General features: G+C 45.1%; 1 protein-coding gene and 1 long non-coding RNA gene across 7 annotated transcripts in view; one reads left to right on the forward strand and one right to left on the reverse strand.

Annotated features, from left to right (window-relative positions):
* Positions 1 to 9,995: 9,995 nt before the first annotated feature.
* LOC130854450 (uncharacterized) lies at positions 9,996 to 19,118 on the reverse strand. 3 transcript variants are annotated; one of them, XR_009054019.1, is made up of 5 exons: positions 18,841 to 19,118; positions 16,372 to 16,429; positions 15,725 to 15,804; positions 12,429 to 12,518; positions 9,996 to 10,350 (listed from the first exon to the last, which is right to left on the reverse strand). It is a non-coding gene; the product is annotated as an uncharacterized LOC130854450 (long non-coding RNA). The 3 variants fall into 3 exon arrangements; XR_009054020.1 differs by lacking the exon at positions 16,372 to 16,429; XR_009054018.1 differs by lacking the exons at positions 15,725 to 15,804; positions 16,372 to 16,429.
* A 468-nt stretch (positions 19,119 to 19,586) lies between these two features.
* Positions 19,587 to 24,118, forward strand: part of ZNF704 (zinc finger protein 704) — a 225,772-nt gene continuing 221,240 nt past the window's right edge. For 3 of the 4 annotated variants that reach the window (XR_009054016.1, XR_009054015.1, XM_057737282.1), the window contains exon 1: positions 19,587 to 20,154. Coding sequence is in view for 1 of the 4 variants with exons in the window: in XM_057737282.1 (XP_057593265.1) it covers positions 19,696 to 20,154 (459 nt within the window). In the remaining 3 variants the exon portion in view is untranslated. The remainder of the gene's footprint in view (positions 20,155 to 24,118) is intronic. The other variant, XR_009054017.1, reaches the window with a different exon arrangement.

Below are 24,118 nucleotides of genomic sequence, written 5' to 3' on the forward strand. Positions count from 1 at the left end.
GGGCTTCAGTAGTTGTGGCACACGGGCTCAGAAGGTGTGGTGCACAGACCCAGTTGCTTTGCAGCATGTGGGGTCTTCCTGGAGCAGGGCTCAAACCAGGGTCCCCTGCATTGGCAGGCAGATTCCCAACCACTGCGCCACCCAGGAAGTCCCTGGAAGCCTCGATCTTAATGTACCCTGAGCAGGGTGCAGTGCAGCCTCAGTCTCAGATCCTTCTCCAAGGCTCAAAAATGAGGTCCAAATGCTCCCTGACAACTTCCGGAGGCTTGTTGTCACAAGAGGCCAAGTGGATATGAAGGCAGTGCTGGCAGTCTGACAACCCTACCCACAACTCTGGGACAAACTGGTAGGGCACATACAAAATCAACACAAAAGTGATTATACAATCGACCCAAATGCCCAACAATTGACGACTGGATAAAGAAAATGTGGTTCATACTATGGACTATTATTCGGCAATAAAAAGCAATAAAGTTCTGATACATGCTGCGACACAGGTGAACCTTGAAAACTTTTTGCTAAATGAAAGAAACCAGTCACAACAAAGCACATGTTACACGATTCAATTTATATGAAATTTCCAGAATGGGCAAATCTATAGAAACAGAAAGTAGTTAAAGGTGTGGGGATGGGAATGGGGAGAGACTGCTAATTGGTCCAGGGTTTCTTTTTGGGGCGATGAAAACGCACTAAAGTTAGATTATGGTGATGATTGCACAACTCTGTGAATATACTAAAAGACACTGAATTGTACAGTTTAAGTGGATGTGTTTTATCTTATTGTATAATATCTCAGTAAAGCTTTTAAAAATTATGTATATACAGGGGAAGCCCAGACTAAGGCAGCACTCCTGACCTCAGGTATGTGCTAGAGCTACCACTTCTTTTGCTTCTCTCTGGAGGGAAGCATGCAACCTCGGAAGGGGTGCCAACCAGTGAGGAGCCCTGAAGCTTAAGCTGCATTTTTTCCTAGGAAATCTGTCTTTGGATGTGCTCCAAACATTCTTCTCTTTCCTCTCATTCTTTCTTTTCTTCTTTCTTTTCCTTCCCTTCCTTCCTACCTTCCTTCTTTCCTTCCTTGCTTTCTTTCTCTCTTGGTTATGTGACTACTTCAGGGTGCCAAAACTTTTTTTTTAAAGTAATGTTGACAGATACATACTCAGTTAAATGAGCTTTCCCATCTTCACTAACTCATTTTTTGGGAACAAGCTACAGGTTAGGGTGAAGGGAAGTGAGCCCAAGGAGATGAAAGGAGGAGTGACATTTTAAAAATGTATCGATATATGAGTGATATCTCCTCAATTTAAAACAACAAAAATCCATCAAACCAATCTTTTCTTTATCTATAGACAATAGGACAGATGGTGACACTGAGGGCAGCAGCTGAAAAATCCAAGTTGGCCTCAGAAGCAATGATAGATTTAAAAATTTTTTTTAATTAATTAATTAATTGGCTGTTTTGGGTCTTTGTTGCTGTGTGCAGGTTTTCTCTAGTTGCAGTGAGCAGGGGCTACTCTTTGTTGCAGTTTGTGGGCTTCTCATTGAGGTGGCTTCTCTTGTTGCGGAGCACGGACTCTAGGCACCCGGGCTTCAGTAGTTGTGGCGCACAGACTTAGTTGCTCCACGGCATGTGGGATCTTCCCAGACCAGGGATCGAACCTGTGTCTCCTGCATTGGCAGGTGGATTCTTAACCACTGTGCCACCAGGGAAGTCCCAGTAATGATAAGTTTGACAGTACCTTTGAAACCACATCTGAGGGGTGCCTTGGCTCATGAAATTCCACCCCAGATCCCACTCTGTAGTTCCCAAGCCCCCTTTGAACAAGCACAGACATCTTTTCCTGATTCTTCCATAGTCATTTCCAGAACTGTGCCCATACCTTCCTATAAACAATTCTGATTTGGTTAACTTGGCACTGACTCATAGACAATTATAGGACTAGAAAGTTCTGACAACTTTGGCGAATGCCCCTCTTGGGCTGGGAGCACAGTCAGTTTCTTTCCCATTCTGTCATCACCATCACTATTTGTGAAGAGATGCTTGCCTGCAAGAGCCTGGGGTTTGACAAGGCACGAAAAGGCGTATTTTTGTCAAGGAGCTTACCTCCCAAAAGGATAGTGTGCCGTGGCAAAACCTGCCAGCTGATCCCAGATCTGCTTCTCCTTCACCCTGGACACACAGGCTACGTCTTCTGGTCTGACTGAGAGTTCGGTGGGATTGTTTGACTGAGGTCTGGCCAGTAGAATGTGGGCAGAGATGACATGCACCCTCTCCAGGTCTGTTCCCCTACCAAAACAGCTCACCCATGGCTCTACTCTCCAATTTTCACCTTCTTGTGGGCAACTTGAGCAGCTGTAAGTTAAAGATGGCAGAGCCAAAACCAAAAAGGGGCTGGGCCCCTGAATCACCATCAGAAGACTGCCCACATTGGACTGCTGAAAAAATGGAACTTTTATTGCATTGGACATTGATATTTGGAGGTTTCTCTGGATCTAGGGATGTCCTAACTAGTACAAATGTATTTTATTTTTATTTATTTATTTTTATTTTTTCATTTATTTAGGCTGCTCTGGGTCTTAGTTGCGGCACGGGGGATCTTTGTTGCTGCATGCGGGATCTTTGTTGCGGCGTGCGGGATCTAGTTCCCTGACCAGGGATCGAACCCAGGCCCCCTGCATTGGGAGCACAGAGTCTTAGCCACTGGACCTTCAGAGATGTCCCTAAAAATGTATTTTAAATGGGCCTAACCATATTACAATCAAATTTCATTGCTGTGTAACACATTTCCTCAAAATGTAGTGACTTAAAACAACACACGTTTATTATCTCACATTTTCTGAAAGTTAGGAATTCAGCATGGCTTAGTTGGGTGTCTCTATCTCCAGGGCTCACCAGGCTGCAGTCAAGGCATTGGCTAGGGCTGCAGTCATTTTAAGGCTCTAACAGCAGAGAAGCTACTCCCAAGCTCAGTCTTGTAACTGTTGACAGCTGTTAGTTCCTTGAGGGGTGTTGGACTTAGGGCCTCAGATCCCTTCTGGCTGTTGGTTGGAGACATCATTTCCTTGCAGAGAGGCCTCTCCACAGGGCAGCTGATGATACAGCAGCTGGCTTCCCTCAGAACAAAGGAGTGAGAGAGCCCCAGAGGATGCTCCAGACAGAGTCACAGTCCCTTTGTAACCTGATCTTGGAAGTGACACCCCATCACTTTTGCTGTATTCTATTGTTAGAAGCAGGCCAGCCCCTGTTCAGAGGGAGGGGATCTCACCCAGGGGCATGAATACCAGGAGGCAGGATCATTGGGGGCCATCTTAGAGGCTGCCCACCACACTAACTTTATGCAATTCCTTATTCCTGAACATTTATGGGCAAATTCAACTTTCAAAATGCTTCAAAGCTGCACTGTCCAGGGCCCAGTTTCGATCTCTGGTCAGGGAACTAGATCCCACATGCATGCCGCAACTAAGAGTTCACATGCTACAACGAAGGAACCCTCGAGCCACAACTAAGGAGTCCACGTACCACACCTAAGACCTGGTGCAACCAAATAAGTAAATAAATAAATATTAAAAAAAAAAAGTCCAATATAGAAGCCATTAGCCACACACGGCTATTAAAATAAGATTTTAAATCAGTTCCTCAGTCACACTAATCACATTTCAGTGCTCAATAACAACATGTGGCTAGTGGCTACTGTTTCAGAACAGTGTGGATCTAGAACACTTCCATTGTCACAGAAAGTTCTATTGGACAGTACCGCAAAAATGAAACAAAACAGAACAAAAAACTCTTCTCTTTAAAAAGCTGATTTTCCAAGAATTGTGGAGCAACAAACATCTATGTTCTGAGGCACCCGGACTCTCTTTTTCTGCCTTCACTGCCACTCATCTTCTTCCTCTCTCTTCAGGAACTTGGTTGCAACTAGTTTCTTTCCTTCCTAAAAACCTGTTCTCATGAAAGTGATTAAACTTATTCGCACTGAGGTATAAATGACTACCTTTTAACTGCATAATGTCCTCAAAACATTTTCATTCTAACAATACTGAGTCTACAGCAGAAGGAATAAAAATTTAATTGTAACACTTTAAACAGCAGCACCACTAATTGAGATGGTGTTTGTTTTGTTTTGTGTTTTCCCAAGATTGAGGCAGGGAGTGGGGGGTGTGGAACGTTCAAGTCTTCTAAGTGCTTTTGGAACTTGAAGAATCCCTTCTGAAATGAGAATATTCACACCTAATCTATCTGGCTTATGATTCAGATTTTCACACATGAATTTTCCCAAAGTAGGTAACAACTTGAATCTGGACGTGTTCTAACTTAGCAAAAAGCAAACAAATCATACAGTAGAGACTATACGTGTTTATAACCAGAAGGCACAAATCAGGTGAACTGCCTTATGACATTCAATGCCTAGCTTCTCTTCCTGGAATAAATGAATCCATCACTTAATTCGTTTCAGCCAGAAGGCCAGCCTTTAAGGTGCAGAGGGAAAACAGAAGTTCATTGACCAAGGAGGCAGAAAGCACTGGAGAGGACTCCGTTGGTTACCACCCAGGTGCGTTTCCACCTGAGCTCACAGGCCGGTTATTAGAGCCTGGTGCCCAGGATTCACCCCGGCGGCTTGAGCAAGGAAGGTCGTGGCGGGTACACGTTATCATTTGCAAGCAAGAGGGGGCTGTCTCTAATGACAGGTCACAAACATTTGCCAGGCGGTTCCTTTATGCCTGCCTCGCCGGGGCTGGGCGCTGGCAGCCCTGCCATTCAGGCGCTTGTTTTTGTTATGGAACAAAAGCCTCACTCCCAGCTGTGGCGCCAAAATCTTGCTCGCACTGTACGTGTAACTGACAGCTCGGCAGCCGGCGGAGGGGAGGCCGGGCTGGGCTCCTCCAATCGCCGCGCCCCTGCCTTGCAGCCCCGCGTGTTTACAGGCAGCCGCTGCCGAGGAGGGAGCCCCGGGGAAAACCAGGACGTGGAGTCGCTCGGAGTGGGCGGCCGCCCGGGGAGGACAGTGAAAGCGTGCGGCCCACGGCCAGGGAGGAAGCCGCGTGGTCACCCAGGTCCTGCGGCAAGGTGCTGTGAGTTTACCTGGTTAACTCCTGCAAGAAATTTCCCTGGCAAATCCTTCTGACTCCGTGTATACAATCCCTGTGATTACAGGGCAATGGAGTAACAGGATGTGTCCTCTCCACTCGGGGGAGGGGGTGAGGAGGGGACTGATAGATAACCAGTTAAGGCCTCCTTACCCCATCAGGTGCGCTGCAGTGACACAGGTGAGAGAAACTGAAGGAGTTGATGGCTTATAGGTTTGAGATGTCGCTAGCTTCCTGCAAATGTGAAAATGTCATTACCATCATCATGAGGATGCTTATTAAATGTGACATCGTGCTTGTCGCTGTGTGCTCCAGCCACAAGTTCTTTTTACTTCCACGGTTCAATAACTTGCCCGAACCTTGAGTGGTGAATAGAGTAACAGAGCAAAGAAAGTTCCAAGAATGTGCTTTGCAAAATGAATATGCAAGATCTGTATCTGTTACACAGCAGGCAAATTAAAACAGATTCATGCCTTCTCAGTGGACACCGGGAGATGGAAAAGCATCTAGCTTTGGGGGAAAGTTGAATGATTGTGAGTTTGAAGTTCCTGGGTTGGAGGCAGTAGAGCTCAGAGGTTGAAGGGTAGCTCTGGAGTCTGCCCACCCAGGGGCCGCCACTGTTTCTGCACCTGTTGGTTGTGTGATTTTGGACAAGACTTGGCCTCCATTTTCTTATCAATAAAGTGAAGATAGTACATCCGGACTTGCTATGAAGGTTTGATGGAATAATTTACGGAACATGACTGGCACTTAGAAAGCACACCATAAACAAATGTGGTTACTCGATGTCAATATATAATGGAGAATTTTCCAGGAATGATGATAGGCACATTCTTCATCATGAAGAGAAAATCATTGGGGATGGTATACCTGGCACACGTGAGCACCCAGTTATGGTTGGTGACGCTGCTGCTGAAATCAGACAAATCCCGTCTCTGCCAATTACGGTTTTATTTCTTCATCTTTCTGTGCCTTAAGTTTTTCATCTGTAAAGTAGATGTAATAATAGTACTGTCTCATAGGACTATTGAGAGGATCAAATGAGGTAACCCCTGTAAAGGAACTGGCCCCTGGCAGCACTCAGCAAGTGCAGAGGGATGACCATTCTGGAAATTACAGTTTGGTGATAGACTATAGTTTCCTTGCGGTATGATTTAAAGACAGGAGGAGAATGAATGAAGTTTTCCTTAGGAACATGTCTGTGCCCCTCTTCCCTTTAGATCTGGGTCCTCCCTTTTCCTCTGGGCTCCTACTGCCCTTTCGATGTCCCAGCTGTCCAGGACTCTGCATTCTAGCATGAACCAGACTTGTCTTCTCTGTAGCACTTCTTTTTTAAAGAGTGAGATCATCGTGGATTCAGGTGCAGTTGTAAGAAATAACACAGAGAGATCCTGTATACCCTTCCCCCAGTTTCCCACAATGGTAGCATCTAGTACAATAGTATAATATCATAACCAGGATATCAACATTGATACATGCCACCTTATTCAGATCTTACCAGTTTTACATGCAGTCGTGTATGCACGTGTGTGTATAGTTCTATGCAATCCTATCATACGTGTAGATTTCTGTGACCACCACAACAGTGAAGATTCAGAATAAGTCTGTCACAAGGGTCTTTTGTCTGACACTCTTTTTACCCTAGACCTTCTCTGATCCCACCTCTGCACCATTTTCACAAAACTTTTCTCTCCTGAGGTCAAAGGCCTGCTAAAAGCATGCTTAACCCTTCACAGATAAATTCTGGCTAGAGTATTAGTGGATGATAACTGTTGACTAGAGCACACCCCCAAGATCATTGTATGCTCAGAGAGAGCTTCAATAATTTTGCTCTGAGCAGTAGGAGAACATCAAGGGAGAAATCAGAAGGGACACGGGATTCAGAATTATCACTCAACTTTTAACGTGCGTGAAAATGTTTGGGGTGGGGAAGAAGCTCAGAAGCCTCTTATATGGCCAGAAGTGCACCGGGATGATCTAAGTGGATGCTAACACACATACACACACACACACACACACACACACACACACACCCTGTCTTAGTCTGTTTGGGCTTCTGTAACAAAGTACCATAGACTGGGTGGCTTACACATGACAAACATTTGTTTTTCACAGTTCTGCAGGCTGGAAAGTGCAAGATCACGACATACGCAAATTCAATGTCTGTTGAGGGCCACTTCTTCACAGATGGCAGTCTTCTCATTGCAAACTCACATAGTAGGAAGGGAGAGGGAGCTCTCTCAGGCCTCTTTCCTAAGGACCCTAATCTCATTCACAAGGATTCTGCCCTCATGACCTATTCACCTTCCAAAGGCCCCACCTCCTAATACCATCCCCTTGGGGGTTAGGTTTCAACATATGAATTTTAGGGAGGACACGGACGTTCAGATCATAGTGCACATCTTTAAAATGAGGCGCCTTTCGGAAACTTCCTTTCACCACCACCCCCATTACCTACTGGAATAAATAAGGAGTCTCTTTGCTGCAGCCTAAGAACTGAATCTCTCTCCTGTTCCCTCTGAATAGCACAGGTCAGAAGTTAAACAACCAGTCAATGCCTAGACTTGCAATCACCACCACAGAGCCCCGTATGATTGTCTGTGGCCAACCACAGCTTTAAGTGCTGGTGACCCTGACATATTCTACAAGGCACAGAAAGCACTGGCTTAAAGCCTGACAAGGGCGTGAGGGTGAAAAGCATTCCCGTTATACATTCTGACATAATTAGAATGCATAATGTTCCACAAGCATTCTTTTTTCCCACAGACTTTTCTCAGAGTCTGACTACAGCACAAAATCCCCAGAGTGAGAAGTGGAGGCCTTGTGCTTCGTGTCACAAGGATGCCCTTCTATCGAGGAGCAGAGCCCAGGCACAAGTCCTCCTGGCTTTCTGGGACACGATTGGCAATTGCGGAAAGGGTAGTGGGGCTGGGAGAGACAGGCAAGAAAGAGGGATGCCGCTGGAGGGGACGTGTGTTTCTTATGTTCTGAAAGTGGGGTACCTGGACCAGCAGCACGGGTGGCATCTGGTGACTTGCTTGTGGTGCTATTTCCAGCCCCACCCCCATCTTCGGAATCAGAGACGTTGAGGCTGTGTGCCATTAACCTGGTTTTCTTTTTTTTTTCTATTTCTTTAAAATTTTATTTGAAAGAAAACTCAAGTATTCAATCACGGTTCATCCTTTACGTGGAGATTCCAAGAAATACAAAGGTCCAAGTATAATTAAGTACTGGTTTTATTCATCTCAACCCCCACTTCTTACTAACCCATTATATTTGTTTGAACTGCGTTTTAATAAACCCTCCAGGTGATTCTGAGGTGTGGCGAGGTTTGAGAACCACTGAAGCTTGCCACAAAAAGATGCAAAAATCAGTTTATCGGCTCACCAGGTGACGGAAGAGCTGAGCAAACAAACAAGGGGTGTTGCGACAGCCCAAAAATGAGTGACTGGAAGCTGCTACCCTCTAGGCTGGAGGGATGGCAGGAAGAGGTAGGGCTATGCCATGGCCAATGGCTCTAGGGATCTGGTGAAAACTGGAGCCACTGGTCTATGTGCGGGAGCTGGAACCTTGGAGGAGATGAGCCCCGTGGGAGGACACCCCTAGAGCTGAGACGGGGAGACATTTCCTGGCTTCTGCCATATTCTCTCTCATCTCCCATCAGTGCCTCTCTTTGGGCTCAGTGAGCAGCCCCTGAAAAGAGTGTCTGAGAGAAACAGCCTGTAGAGATTGACAACCTACAAAAAAGAGCACATTGGGGGGATAGCAAGGAATGGATCCAATGGCAAACTGGCCAAGGACCAGCACAGCTCCTAAGTCAGTATACCCAAAACGCGATTACACAGCTTGCCCCGGATACCCATGAGCACCTCAACCTCAACATTTCCACAAACGGTACTGTCTTCTGCATGAAGCCTGCTTGCTTCTGCTCCCCTACCCCTGTGACTCTCACCGGGCTCCACCTAGTCCCATGAGTCCGAACCAAACAATTTTATTTTGTTTCTTCTTCTCTCATGTTGCCCAGTCCTATTGATCAAGAGGTTTTGTTGATTTCTGCTTTGTACATGCCTTAAAGGTACCCTCTCCTCACTTTACCCTCTGTTGCAGCTTTAGTTCAGACTCTCTTCCTTTCTCACTGGACTAAGGCAGAACTCCCTGCTTCTGTGAACATTCCCTTCAGTTTGTGTTCCAGGCTTCTGCCAGAATAACCTTCCCAACATGCACGTTGAACCGCATTCCTCCTCTGCTCAAAAATTCTTCAGTGTCCTCAGTGAGATCCCAAGTCCTCCTAGGACAGGTAGATTCTGAAAACCCCACAGGTCCAAGCACAAAATAACTCTCAGTTCCTAACGTGGAATTCTCCTTCTCTAAGGAAAGAGAAGAATCTGGAGAACAGGAAGTGAAAGAAACCATAAGTGTATTGTACCCGCCCTTCTCAGTGTCATAGAGCAAAGCTTGAAATGGGGCTTACTTCGTGGCTTGCCGACTGTCACCCAGGGCCTCAGGCTGAAAAGACCCCGTGTTTGGTTTATTCCTCTGCTGTATGTCTTGAAATTTATGGTCATTTTGAGCAAGGATCCCTGCAAATTTATCTTTCACTGGGCTCTGCAAATTATGTAGCCAGTTCCGGCCAGGAATACATATAGTCCTAAGTAATACAAGCTGAATGCTCTTCTAAAAGGTGGCAGCTCATATACTCAGGGTGACATCTGATTTTAGATTCTAGAAGATAGGGAATGAGTGATGATTTGCAAGGTATGAAAAGGAATACAGAGGTCATTGAGAACAAGAAATGGAACATGAAGTGAGAATGGGAGAGAGGTATTTAAAGCTAACAAGAAAAGAGGATCACTAACAGTAGAATAATATAGAAGTAGTGGAAAATAAAAAAAAAACCTCGTAGAACAACATGGGTGAAACGACGATGGCATTGCGGCTGAAACTCTGTATTGAAAACCCATCGGGAAAGATTTTTAAAAAATAGTAAAGATCGGTATTTTTATATCCAAGATCACAACTAGCAATTTTTTCTTTTCACAGAGAATTGAATAAAGGAAATTAGCCCTAATTTTCTGAAGGACACACTCAGGCTAAATAGAAGAAAACCTTTTATGTGTGGATTTTTACATATAACATAGTAAATTACCAGAGATGCAAGACTATTCGTCTATTTTTTGCTACTCTGTCTTCTTGTCCCTGCCTCTTTTTCCTCCTTCCTTTTCTGTTTTCCTTCATTTTTCTTCTCTTCCCTTCCCTTAACTTCTGGAAAAGAACATGAAACAACAGCATTTGTACCAGGTTTTGTTTGAAATTTCAGTTTAGGCCAAAGGTCTTGGAAGTCAGTTTTGTCTGCCATGTGGCAGTAACACATCAAGTGGCAGTAGTGGCTGTGACTAGGTAAAGAGATGAAGTTGCTGGGGGTGTGTGGAGAGTGGGGTCTATATACAGGACGTGGTGGGACAAGCAGTTTCCCCATCGCTTTTAAAGAAATGACAGAAAAAGCTTGCAAGTAATCTCTGCATCTGTAATGTAAGAAATTGAAGATGATCAAGGCTGCTACTCCCCCCCCCCGCACCCCCCACCCCCCCATCATCCTTCACTCCAGCCACGTGGGCCAGATGGACAGTCTTTATATCTGCACTGCCTAGGGAAAATTCTGGACCCTAGTATTGAGGGTATAGAGCATGGAGGAATTTTTAGACAGTTTGCAAAATTCTGTCTCCCTCCTTTCTCCCCCCTTATTAACAGGCATAATATTAACAACAAAAAGAAGTTTACAACTAGCTTTTAAGAAATCCCAGGGGCATTTATATCAGCATGTGTTAATGTCTCATTATATTTTATGGCTTTCAACACTCTTATAATAGGTTACTAGGGTTAATTCAGGTACTTCTTTCCTTGGAAAAGCTTGAGAATAAAATAACAAACATAGGAGCTAAGATGGTGTAGGTAAAAATAGTTCTGGAGGCAGAGGGGATAGATTAGGTACTTTTGACATCTCACCACCCTCAACCTGAAAATAGCCTAATTGGAAGCCTGATGAAGGTAATAAATGAGAATTGTTAGATATAAGCTAATAATTCAAAAACACTAGGTTTTTAAAATTAGGTAAGTAGATGAGAAAACACAGTTATGGTGGTTTGGATTTTGGATTTGCAGCAAAGTATCTCTGGTATAATTTCTGTTTCCCTGATCAGCTCAGTCCGGTTCACCTAAAAATGGGTCTGGAAAGCAGAAAATGGCCCTTGAAAGGTCTGAGCCTGCCCTGTCCAATCCCATAGCCACTAGCTACATGTGGCTATTTAAACTTAATGAAAATTGAATGCAATTTAAAATTTAATTCTTCATTTGTGCTAGCCACATTTCAAGTGCGCTATAGCTACATGTGGTTAGTGGCCACCATATTGGACAGTGCAGATCTAGACCAATTCCATTTTCACAGAATGCGCTAGCACATGAACCATTTGTATGCTCACATTTGTATTAATGTTAAATACTTTAAAGGGTTAAGCTGAGTATTTCAAAAAACATTACTTATTAGAGAGATTGGATGATAATTATTTAAACAATATTTCTATTAGAATGAAGGATTAACCAAGAGTTATTAATTAAAATACAGACAGGAAGGCATGTAATCAATACTAAGTAAATAAGAATAAAATCTGAAAACTTAATTTTAAGAATAAGCAATAGCACATTCTGTAGTATAAGGAAATTAGTATGTTGGATAACATATAAACAAAATTGAAATGAAGCCTTGCAGCAAAGAAAAAAAAAAGAATTGAAGGAAAATGATAAAGGATGAAGTCTAGCAGAGGTTATTAGTACAAACCTCGAGGGAAAACAGTGGTAGGAATTTGTAAATAAAATCAGCAGAGAAAGAAAAAGAAAGGCCCATAGATAAATCTATAGCTTTGGGGAAGAAAATGTGAAGAAATTTAAAAGAGAAACAGCAAAGCTAGGCAAGTATCTGCAAAAACTATGACAAGAGGACTTTTAATGTGGAGAGCTCATACTGCTGGAGAGGAAAAGCCAGCCTCTTGTAGGCATATGCGCAAAGGATAAGAAAAGAGTTTGCAGAAGGGGACATACAACTGGAACACATGGGGAAATACTTTTCTTCGTTAATGATCAAAGAAATAAATTAAAACAAAATGAGATCTGATGGAACATTTATCAAAGTAGCAAAGAGAGGGAAAGATGGAAAGAATGAGATATGATACGATCAAAGCAAGAGAGAGCACAGGAAATCCGCCACTCTCCCATGGTTGTCAGAATGTCAATTGCAGTAACTCCTCTGGAAAGCCATCTAGTAAAATGTATCAAGAAAAAGTGCACACCTTGGGACCACTGATTCCACTTCCGGCTCTGATCCTAAAGCAGAAATCCAGAAGATGTGTAATGCTTTCTGTACAAAGGTTGGCAGTGCCCTGGTGAAAATAGCAAGACATGGTGAAGTCAAGGCACAATGGCTGGACAGAATACTCTGTAGTAAAAATTATGCTATGAAGAGTTTTTACTCTTTATTTTAAAGTGACCTGTGTAATATCTGAACACAAATTCAAGTTTTTTAAAAAGCCAAAAATACAAAAAGTAAGAGGTTTCTTTTACTTTTCCCTCAATCCTGTTCACCTCTCCCAGGGTTGGGAGGTATCTTTCAAGTCACCTTCCCGTGTAGCTATTCACCTTTCCATCGGAAATCACATTATGTAGAGCGTTCATTATACTTTGTGTGATTTTGTTTTAAACACAAATGAGATCATGTATAAATATAATTTTACAACTTGCCTTTTCCACTTAAAACTTTGAGGCTTCTAGTACACAGTGACCTCCCTCACTTTTTTTAGCTGTTGCATACTGGTTCCCACGTTGGCAAAGGCTTCTTTTTAAACCATTCTCCTTTTGATGAATATTTACGCTGCTTTCAATATTCTGCTGTTAAAACCAGTGCTGTAACAAGGACCCTCTCTCTCTGCTCCTTTGTGCTCATGTACTAATGTTTCTCTAGGATCCATAGCTAGAAGTGAAATCATTGGTTTCCAATGGCCAGTGCATTTTAGAATTATGATAGATATTGTAACAGTATACATGAGGCCCTGTTTCTCCATACTGTCAGTCACACCGAATATGATCAAAGCTTTAACATTTCTACCAGTCTGATAGGTGAATATTATATCTAATTGTTTTAATAAAACTGAATTGTTTGTATTTGGCTGTATATTAATCCTTGATTTTATGTTGAAAACCAACCACATTTTGCCTTTTAAAACTCTTTAATGGTACCTTTGCCATAAAGTTTAAAGGGTTTTTTTGTTTGTTTGTTTTGTGGTCAAATTTATCAGCCTTTTGCTATGGCTCTGACTTGATATCCTGTTTATAATGGCTGTCATTCCCTGGGGTTTATAAAAATATTCATGCACATTTTCTTGTAATATTTTCACCACTTATTTTTTCCTACTAGCTCATAATCCATCTACAAGTTATATTGCCATATGTGAGCAAAAGCTTAAATTATAAAACCAGGTGGAAAAACAATACGAAACCAAAAAAAAATGCATAGAAAATAAAATAAATACACCAAAACAATAGCAGAGGTTGTCTTTGGGTAGGGAGATTAGATTAGATGTGGTTTTTTTTTTTTTTCCTTTGACTCGTTTTTATGTTTCAGATTTTAGATAATATTGGTTATATTTATAAGACATGGTGGCCTTTTATATTCTTTTTCTGCCCCAGACAGTAACTATCCTTTTTCCCTTTAACCGTGTGGTTTGGTGAAGGCTGCCAATCACAGCACTCCACCCTTGGCCACAGACATGGACTCCCAACCCAGAGGGCCATCCAGGGTCCTTTGCTGGGATTTCCTTAACTGCTGCAGGTGGCAAAGAGCTCCCCTGCCCCCCGTCACAAGGCTGACAGGCGAGTGGCCAGAGCTGCCTATGATCTGTTCTGGCTCACCAGAGAATGAAAGAAGTGGCACACACACACACACACACACACACACACACACACACACACAGAGAGAGGACCACAGATCACATAAGCCTCGAATCTAATTTTCCCCAAACTCAGACCCATCTGTGGTTGAGTTACCCAAACGGATAAATCCCTTCCCTCGTTTTTTATCTTGGGTGAGTGGGGATTTCAGTTACTTGTACCAGAAGGATCTTGGCTTAAAAAAAGTGATAGGAAAAGAAAGATGAGAGCAAAGCTTCAGAGATAGGAAAACATCATTAGTAGGAAGTAAATACATATCTGAGGTGGAGGCAATCCTCACTTTGTGGAAAGAGACATTAATACAAAGAATATAAGATAGCAACTACTCGGTTTGCAGTCAATAGGGCATCTTATCACCAAAGAGATAACTAGTAAAAGAAGATGGTAGCAAGTGTTTGCACAATTTCATAATTTTGCATTCCCAGCAAAGCAGGGAGGGCCGGTGAAATTAAGGGTGAGGCTGATAGGAACAGAGATGGCAATCCTAAAATACAGCCCGTCACATTGGCTTAGAGGAGATGTCTATAAGAGATCCTACGTACTTGTGTAGGTAAACATATCAGACTCCATTCATGGATTTTAATAACGGGCATTTGGCTTAATCTTAAACTTAAAACATATTGTACTTCAGGTCCATATCTTACATCATGGAACGCAAAAGTTAAAAGACCTTAAAGACTACAACTCATTAATCTTAGAACTGTGAGCTGCTGAGATTAGGGGACTTAACCAGTTACACGGCAAGTAATCCTCAGATCAGGACTTGAACCCAAGTCTCTGGGATCCCAGTCCACTGTTCTTTCTATTGCCTTTCAACTGCCGATACGACAAATGATCAGGAAACAAACAAACTCTCTCTCTCTCCACACACACGCACACACCCCACACCACCCCAAAATAGCAAATATGTGTCACATAAAGAAAGTAATTCTATGAGTTTTATACTCACTAAAAATAATAGAAATAAAATTGAAAAAAAAATCCAAGTCTCTGGGAGACATTTTAAAGAGCTGTGTAGAAAGTACATCGTGTTGTTAAAGAGGGTTTGAGTTAATTGTTCATGGAAGAAACATTTATCTGGGGGGAGGTTTATTATGCTTGACTTACCCAGGCTTTCAGCCTGAAGGGTGTAATAGATGAGTGATTTTCTTAACCTCAATCTATTTTTCATATGGTGGGATGACAGTCATCGTCTGAAATCATTTTTAAGTTTCCCAGAAGTGTGGAAAAATGAACTTAATCTTACTTTTATGACTTGTTTAAAGGGCAAATTTTTACTTTTAGTTTTAAAATAATTTTTAAAAGGAGCTGCCATGGTGAGGGAATCCATCTCCTTAAGGTTCTCAAGGACATAAACTAGCTCTTGAGGGAGGGTAAACATTTGTTCATTTCTGGCCTGGTTATGGTTATACTTCAGGATTTGGGGAGTGTGATTATTCTTTTCCTGAATCTTGGATTTTTAAAAATTGAACAAAATGTTAAATGGAGCCTTATTTTCTTTGTACAGTTTCTCAGTACATGTGGAAAAAAATGTGTTGGGTATCTCTCAGGCTCAGAATTCAAAGGTTTAAGAATCATTTAGGATCAGAAGAAACCAGGCATGAGGCAGCCAGTTGCCCTATGGTTGTGGGATGGCGCTTACTCCAAAGCCCATCCTCTGTCTTCCTCCTCAGCCCTTCTCGAACTGTTCAGCCAAAGCCTGCAGGATGCAGAGAATTGATCCTATCCAAGGGAAAAAGATGGAGTTCACTGTAATGCTGGAAATGGCCTGCTGCTGCAAGTTTCATTCAACTTTTACATTATGATCCGTATTATTCTTAGGTCTGTTTTAATATATTTATTTACAGTAAATATAGTATGAAATATTATATGTTAGAGAAATATTGGGCTGGCCAAAAAGGTCATTTGGGTTTTCCTGTAAGATATCCCAAAGACCCAAATGACCTTTTTGGCCAGCGCAATATATAATAAATTTTAATAAATATAATTACAGATCATCATCAATAAATATAATAGTTACAAATAATAAGACATTAAATATCAAATATAAATACTTTTTTATGTTAAACTTCTAGCACTCTCTACCCCCTCTTCAGCTTTATTTTCCTCTATATGGCAATTATGAAATCATAGAGTTTGGTTATTTTCTTCGGTGGTTGTCTAATCCCCACTCCAGTGAGGGTTATTTTGTTCACCGCTGCACACCAGTGCCAAGAAGAACGCCTGGCACATTGAATGGACGGTGGCGTGTTTTAAATGGTGTTAAACCAGACTCTCTGGAAGACGTACCTTCCATATCCCGTGACTTAGAGGCACACCTCATCCTCAGTGGCAAGTGTCCCCAGCACTAGAAGTAGAAATCTGTTATGCTTAGGGGACAGAGGGGAGGGAAGCAGCACCAGCGTCTCCCCACGTGCCTGGTATCACAAGATATTTCTGGACTTCTGAGCCATGAGTGCCCTGAGCAGTGCGCCAAGCCCATGTCATGACATATGTTTTGATTCCTGATGAATTAGGTACTTTGATTTTACTTCTCGCTACATGTGCTCTGATTTCATGAGGCTGGTCTGCAGTGGCCTGCACTTGCCTGGATAATACTGGTCTCCCTGCCCATCTAGATCCTTCTCCTCCCTCAAAGCCCAGCTTGGGCCAAACCTCTTTTGTGACGTTGGCCTTAACTTAGTGGTCCCAATACCAAGATTAGTCTTTTTCTCTTCCTCTGAGGGCAGCGTCCTGGGCCCTGTGGGGCCAGGGAATGGGTGTGTGCGGGCTCCACTGAGGTGGCCTGAGAGAAAGAACAAGTTGATTTCAAAGTACATGTAGTGATTTTGAAAGAAAGTACAATGGTGTGAATTAGTATCTCTGCTACTAAACCATGAACGCCAATCACGAACTCATTTTACTCTGTCTCTCCTCTCAGTTTTCAGGAAAATACTCATTTTCCATCATTTTACACAGAAAAAGCTTCTTTTGGCCCGCCCATAGGCCCTTGATAAGATGTAGCTGGGCTTTAAAAGCAGGTTCTTGTAGTCACTGACAGTTCTGAGCTTGCTAAAAGAGAGCTACCTGTTATTCTTTGACAGTACCCCCAAAACACCTTGTTTATACACCACCATCAATACATTTAATATAACAAGCCCTTATATAGACCTTCCTTGTGCCAGGCACTCTTCTAAGATGATTACACATATTAAATCATTATCCTACAAAACAACTTTACTATTAGGAAGATTCTACTATTATCCCCATTTTACAGATGAGGAAACTGAGGCACAGAGAGGGTGAGTAAAGGCATATAGCTGGTAAATTCCAGAACTGGGATTCAGAACCAGGTACTCTGGCCCCTGAAACCACATGTTTAACCACTAGCCCACTTGTCTCACCTTGGTTCCTCTCCTTCAGCCTCCCTGTACCTGTCAGCCAACGCTTTGCTTCTGATCTTTATTCTTTCTGGTCAGAGAAAGACCCTGCTGCCCTTTTCTAAAGTCATCCCCCAAATGGTAAATTTCTTGCAATTGAGATGAAATCATTTCAGTGACCCTTCATTCTTTGCACTCACTCACTAATACTGACTAGTTTACTTCTTGGCTGACCTCTGCTGTTCCATGCTTTGATCAAACACACCCATCTCTTAAAATGCTCAGACCATTTTCTTTTCTCTCTCTGAATTCTCCAATGGAATGCTGACAAATGAAAAGTTCAACCGGAAAATGCCTTGATCGGAATGAAGTTTGGGGAAGATGAATCTGGTGCTGATGTTTGGAGGGGGTCAGGACAGGGTCTGTTATTGAGAAACTGAGGATAGAACACTTGTTAGAAACTTTCAACTTTTGTGCTCATGAAATTCTGTAGGAGCTTTGGGAATGGAAAGGAAGGGGTGGATTCAAGAGGCATTTCACAAAGAACAATGGATTGGACTTGCGGGCAACTGCCTCTAGGAATAAGGTAGAGAAGGGAATGAATAAGATACCGCTATTTTGGGCCTGAACAATTATAATGAGAGTGTCATTACCTGAAATAGGTCTATCAGGAAGCTAATCTGATTCAGGGAGAACAAAAAGTCCCTTTTAGAATCTTTGCCATCATCCCAGTGGAATGTTCAACAGTTGGAAGACACCATAAGTGAGCATTTAATGAGCTGCCTTCAAGTATCTAACAGGGCACAGGATGTCAAACCTCCTACAGTAATTACCACGAAAGGGAGCTGAGGGTGAGGGCATCTTTTACATTGGCCTCCTGGAGGCACCTGCCAGAGTATTTGGTGTGTGAGATCCTCCCCAGCTCTCAGCTACAGAGGTTGAATCTGACTTATTTTAATGTAAAGGACCCGACTTACCATACAGCCTAACCCCAAACAGTAGCAAATGACTTTTCTTTGTCACACCTAAAAATCCTTAGAAAGTGACAATGTCATTATTTACGTGGCGAACTGGTTATGTGCTTGGTTTCCACACTTGACCTTACTTCGTATTAATTTTTACAATAACAATAACAAACTCAAGGAATCTTGACCACCCCCACCCCTCCCTCCTCGTTTGTTTCTCCAAGGGCCTGGACAGTGCCAGTCGTCTCCACATTGAATGGTGAGAGCTGACGGCTTCTTGGAATTTCGCCGTTGTAATCAGGCACTCAAGGTAAAAATGCAGAAATAAAAAGCGGCAAGACTTAGCACAGTGCCAAGAGAGCTCAATAGGCAGGGCCTAGCATGGTGTGTTCAAGGAGACGGAGAGACCGCAGGGCAATGTCCTGAAACAGTACCTCAACAATCCAGATGAGTCTGATGATTCAGGTTAGGAATTAACCCCACATCTCAGGTGGGTACACCTTTCCCGATTTCAGACAAGCTCCAGAGTAGTCGCCTTGCCCGGCAGAGACCATCACACGACTTGCGGCAAATCTCCTCCTTCAAAGTCTGCCTTGGACCGCCAACCTTACTTCCAGCCAAGTCGATCCTCCTCCCTCCAACGAGAATAAGCAACCACGGGTGAGCGTGGGCCCCCGCGGCTGGGCCGACGGTTCGGAAGCGCCCGAGTTTCGGAAGCGCCCGAGTTTCGGAGGCTGTGGGTTGGGGAAATAAATCCAGTCCGGGTTTTGTCTGCCCGGGGTGGTGGTGGGGGGGGCGGGGGGAGAACCGGAGGGCTGCGAGGAATGGCTCGCGAAGAGGGGGGCGGTGGTGGAAAATACACAACACAAACAGCTCGCGCCGGGGAACGGCAGCTGTAGGCCCGGAGCGCGCGGGCCTGGCCGCCGGCCGCATGGAGCGCAGCGCGGCCCGCGGCTCCGGGGCGGCGGCGGCGGCGGAGGCGGCAGCGCGCCGCTCGCTCACACCCACCCCCGCCCGCGGCCGCCGCGCCGCCCCGCCGTAGCCGCCGGCCGCCGGCGTCCCCGCGGGCCGGTCCAGCGAAGGCGGCGCCCGCGCCTTTGCAGCCAGTGGCAGCCGGCGGCCCGGGGAGGCGGCTCCCGCAGCCCCCCGCAGCCCCGCGCTCCGGGCGCCTGCGACCACAGCGGCCGCCCCGGGAGGAAGAGGAGAGGAGGAGGAGGAGGAGGAGGAGGACGAGGGGGAGGTGACAAACTCTCCGGCTCGGCGCGGCGGCCGGCAGCCCGCGGTCAGGCATGCAGGCGCGGCGTCTAGCCAAGCGCTCCAGCCTGGGCAGCCGCCGGGGGAGCGCCGCGCTGCAGCCGGCCAGCCCCGCGCCCGCCCGGGAAGGCGCGCTGCCCGGGCTCCCGGCCCCGGAGAGCTGGAGGCCGCCGCTGCCGCCGCCGCGCAGCGCCGGGACCGGCCCCCCTCGGGCCGCCGGGGCCGCCGCCGCCTCGTCTCCGGTGCTGCTGCTTCTGGGGGAGGAAGACGAGGACGAAGAGGGCGGGAGCAGGCGGCGCAGGGGGCTCGGGAGGGTGCAGGCGAAGCCCCGAGGGGGCGCGGAGGAGGAGGATGACGACGAGGAAGACGAGGACGAGGAGGTGGTCGTCGAGGTGGTGGACGGCGACGACGACGACGAGGACGGCGAGGAGCGCTTCGTGGCCCTCGGCCCCGGCCGCCCGCTCCCCAAGGGCCCGGCCCGGGGCACATTGAAGGTGCGTGCCGGTGGCGGGGACGCGCGCGCGGGACCCTCCGGCGCGGGGAGGGGAGGGGACGAGCCCGGGGCCCCCGCGCGGCGCGGGCTGAGGCCGGGACCGGCGACCGCAGAGGCCCGGCCGGGAGGGGTGTGTCCGGCGGCGCCGGCGGCCGCGCGGGCAGAGCGCGGGGACTGATGAGCTCACCGCTCGGGCCCCGGCACCTTTCCCGGGCGGCCGCTCCCCCTTTCCTCCCAGGCCAGGGCGAGCGTGCTGTCTGGTGTGGGTGCGGGCAAAGGACGCTTCTCCCGGCTCAGGCGGGGAACTTGCAGATGGGACGAGGTGGGCGCGGGTCCGCGCCCGGTGGGGACGGGCGAGGTGAGAGGCAGGAGGTTGTATTCTTCCCCAAGCACGAGTGTCCCCCTTCCCCTCATTCTGAGGACTAGTCAAGCTCACAGAAACTAGCAGACAGCTTCTCTTGTCAATCTCTCAACCCTTTCTGCATCCAAGAACAATTGTGGACGACTTTCCATCACAGCCGCCTGCGGGGGAACCGGTGAACCCAAAACAGCAAAAACCAAGCCCTGGTTTCTACGTGCATTTTGCTGGCGGCTTTTGGCACTCCCTGCCTCTCCCCCCACCACCCCGCCCGCCGCCGCTTAAACTCGACATTGTTTAGCATTTGGGGTTTTTACCCCCTTCCTCAAAATTGCAAATGAGAGAAGAAAAAAAAAAAGGAAACTGGGGGGGGGGAGTGGGGGGGGGAGCATTTGGCATTTAAAATGGATGTGAATTTCTGCTGAGGATTCAAGCAAAGTCCCTTGTGTACTAAAACACGGAGAGATCTTTCCGTTTGTGTATCTTCAGGAGATAAGGGGTTTATTATTACACAACTGACTGGCTGGGCTTTCAGGCGTGTGATTGGACAAAGCAAACCACGTTGTGGTTCCTGCACAGTGTATGTTGCTAAGAAGTTTTGAGGGCAGCAAGTGGTAAGCAATGGAGTGAGTGATTTTTCTGAAGAGCGGTGCTGAAAATCAACTGAATAGAACTATCGATGGGAGTTTTCAGAAGATATTGGTATTTCAAGAAGAAAAACACATAAACAGATGAGTTTAATAGATAGAGACTATTTTAAAAAAAGGCCTTCAGGAGCTTGCAGAAAAAAGTCAGCTCAAAGCATGAAATTGCAGTTCCAAAGAAATGTTAAACATCAGCATTTAGAGTAGCCCGGGAGTAGACATGGGCACACATTTCTTTCTTAGACCACCCTGCAAGTACCAGCTCTGGGAGTGAGACATTTTCAGCAAGTAGTCATTTAGGATGATAGTTTTTGACAGTTGCTGTTGGAATCCGGACCATAACCACCCTCATTACCATGGTCTAATAAAAAGCCTGCATTGTGTGGCTACAGGATATAGCTGGGTTTGGAATTAAATCAAATGGCATCAGTGACATTAAGTAACAAGAGTAGTGATTCCTTAGCATTTTCGTCCAGAAGTACTGAAAAGATGTCTTGTGGTCTGGACAGCGGTTGCACAATTTGTGATAGAAAAATTAATTATAATTTATGCTCCGTGATCAAAGCAAACCCAATGTAGGAAAAAAAAAAGTCAAATCTACAGAAACAAAAGAACTAAAGTGTAATCATTCACATTATCAAAAAAGATTTTTCACACCTCCAAGCAAATTTCTGTTTAATTCTTTCAAAATGGGCTTCATTTTATAATGTTCTGGTTTGTCCATAACTTTTCAGGAATTTATATATTGAGTAGTTTGAGGACTAATTCTTATAATCTTTTACTACTTTAAAGCCATCTTGACACTGCATCTGAAGAGGTTTTCTAATGAGTAAAATAGGATCATTTCATTCTAATGTGTATAATAATGTCAATATCATATGTATTTAGGCATTTATTTATTCAAATACTTACTGAGCACCTTCTATGTGCCAGGTACTACTCTAGAACACAGCAGTAAGCACCTTTCAGATGCTCTCATCCAGCAAGAGAAGGCAGAGCAACAACCAACCAAACAAATAAATAAGCATGACAGTTGAGATTGTGATGCATGCCAGGAGGGAAATGATATCTCAGCGCCTAGGAGAAAGAGGAGAAAGCTAGTAGGGAGAAGGCCTCCCTGAGGAGGCATTTGATCTGAGATTCGAGACATGCAGCTTGGGAAGACCCTTCAGGAATAACAATTGTGAAAGTCTGGATGTTGTAAAGAGAAACGGGTGAGTGTGGCTAGAAATTGGTAGGTAGGAGATATGCCAGGGAGGCAGGTAAAGGCCAGTGACATAGAGCCTGGTGGGCCTTTTAAAGTAGAGTAAGAAGTCTTTGGAAAGTTTTAAGCAGCAAAGACACACAGAGTGGTTTGTATTTTTTTTAATGTATGTATGTATATATGTATTTATTGGCTATATTGGCTATGTTGGGTCTTCGTTGCTGCGTGCAGGCTTTCTCTAGTGGCAAGTGGGGTCTACTCTTTGTTGTGGTATATGGGCTTCTCATTGCAGTGGCTTCTCTTGTTGCGGAGCATGGGCTTTAGGCACGTGGGCTTTAGTACTTGTGGCACGTGGGCTCAATAGTTGTGGCACACGGACTTAGTTACTCTGTGGCATGTGGTATCTTTCCGGCCCAGGGCTCGAACCCATGTCCCCTGCATTAGCAGGCGGATTCTTAACCACTGCACCACCAGGGAAGTCCCGGTGTATTTTTAATAAGATCTTGCTGTGTGGAGTATGGAGGACAGCAAGGAGGAGCAGGGGTCCAGTTAGTTGGTGATTGTTGAAGTCCACGTGAGAGGCAAGGGTGGTTTGGACTAGGAGCGGAGTTAGAGAGGAGGGGACAAATTCAGGATCGATTGTGAAGATCCACCTGCAATAACTTGCTGATGGATTAGGTGGGGGCAGGGGTGTGACAGAAAGAAGGGAATCCAGGATGAGGCCCTGATGTAAAGGTTGGCAAAATATGCCATTCGCTGAGATTGGGAAAACTGGGAGAACAGCAGATTTTTGTGAAGGGAAAAATCAAGTCTTCTGTTTGGGGCATGTTAAGTCCAAGATGACGCTTGGACATCCATGTGGAAACCACAAGTAGGTGATGGTTATAAGGTGTGGCGCTGAGGGGAGAGGTCAGGGCTAGAGAGAAAAATCTGGGGAGATGTGTTCATGCCATTTAAAGCTGGGGGTGAGAAAGAGAGTGCCACAGGCCAGAGGACAGTCTTAGGCCAGACTCTGGGGCACAACACTGTTTAGGTTCGGGTGTGAGAGGAGAAGCCAGCAAAGACGATTAAGCCAAACAAGTCAAACAAGTCAAACAAGTCAAAGGAAAACTAGAAAATGGGAAGCCCAGTAAGCCAAGGGGAGAGATAGTAACCAAAGTTGGGAGTAGTGAATTGTGTTGAATACCACTGGGGTACTGAGTAAGGTAAGGACAGAGGCATGTTCATTTGGATTAGATAGTATGGAATGTATTGGTATCCTTAACCAAAGCATGTCAAGTCAGTGATGCGACCCGACTGGGCTGAGCAGTGAGTAGAGGTGAGGAAGTAGTGAAAAACTCTTTTAAACTCTTTTAAAACTCTTGTTGGAAAGCAGAATAGAGAGAAGGGGGAGAATCTGGAGAGCATATGGTCTAGATTTTTTTAAAGATGGGATACAGTATTCTCTACTGCAGTGACTACAGCACGATGGGAATGATCTGTTGTGTGTGTGAGTGGGGGGGGGGGGGGGGAGTGTATTTGTTTTCTGTTTCTATGTAACAAAGTACAGTAAGTTCCCTACACATGAACCTTCAGATTGCGAACTTTCAAAGATGCGAACGTGCATTCATGTGTCCAATCATGTAAGTTAGTTTGTGTCTGGCAGACAGTGTCACATGCGTGCATCTTCTACAAGTGGTTGTGCTTTTGTGTACTTTACTGTACAGTACTGTATAGGGTCCAGTAGTACAGTATGTTTATTACAAGCCGGGGATATCTG

This window comes from Hippopotamus amphibius, chromosome 5 (genome assembly GCF_030028045.1).
Source record: "Hippopotamus amphibius kiboko isolate mHipAmp2 chromosome 5, mHipAmp2.hap2, whole genome shotgun sequence".
Lineage (NCBI taxonomy): Eukaryota > Metazoa > Chordata > Mammalia > Artiodactyla > Hippopotamidae > Hippopotamus > Hippopotamus amphibius.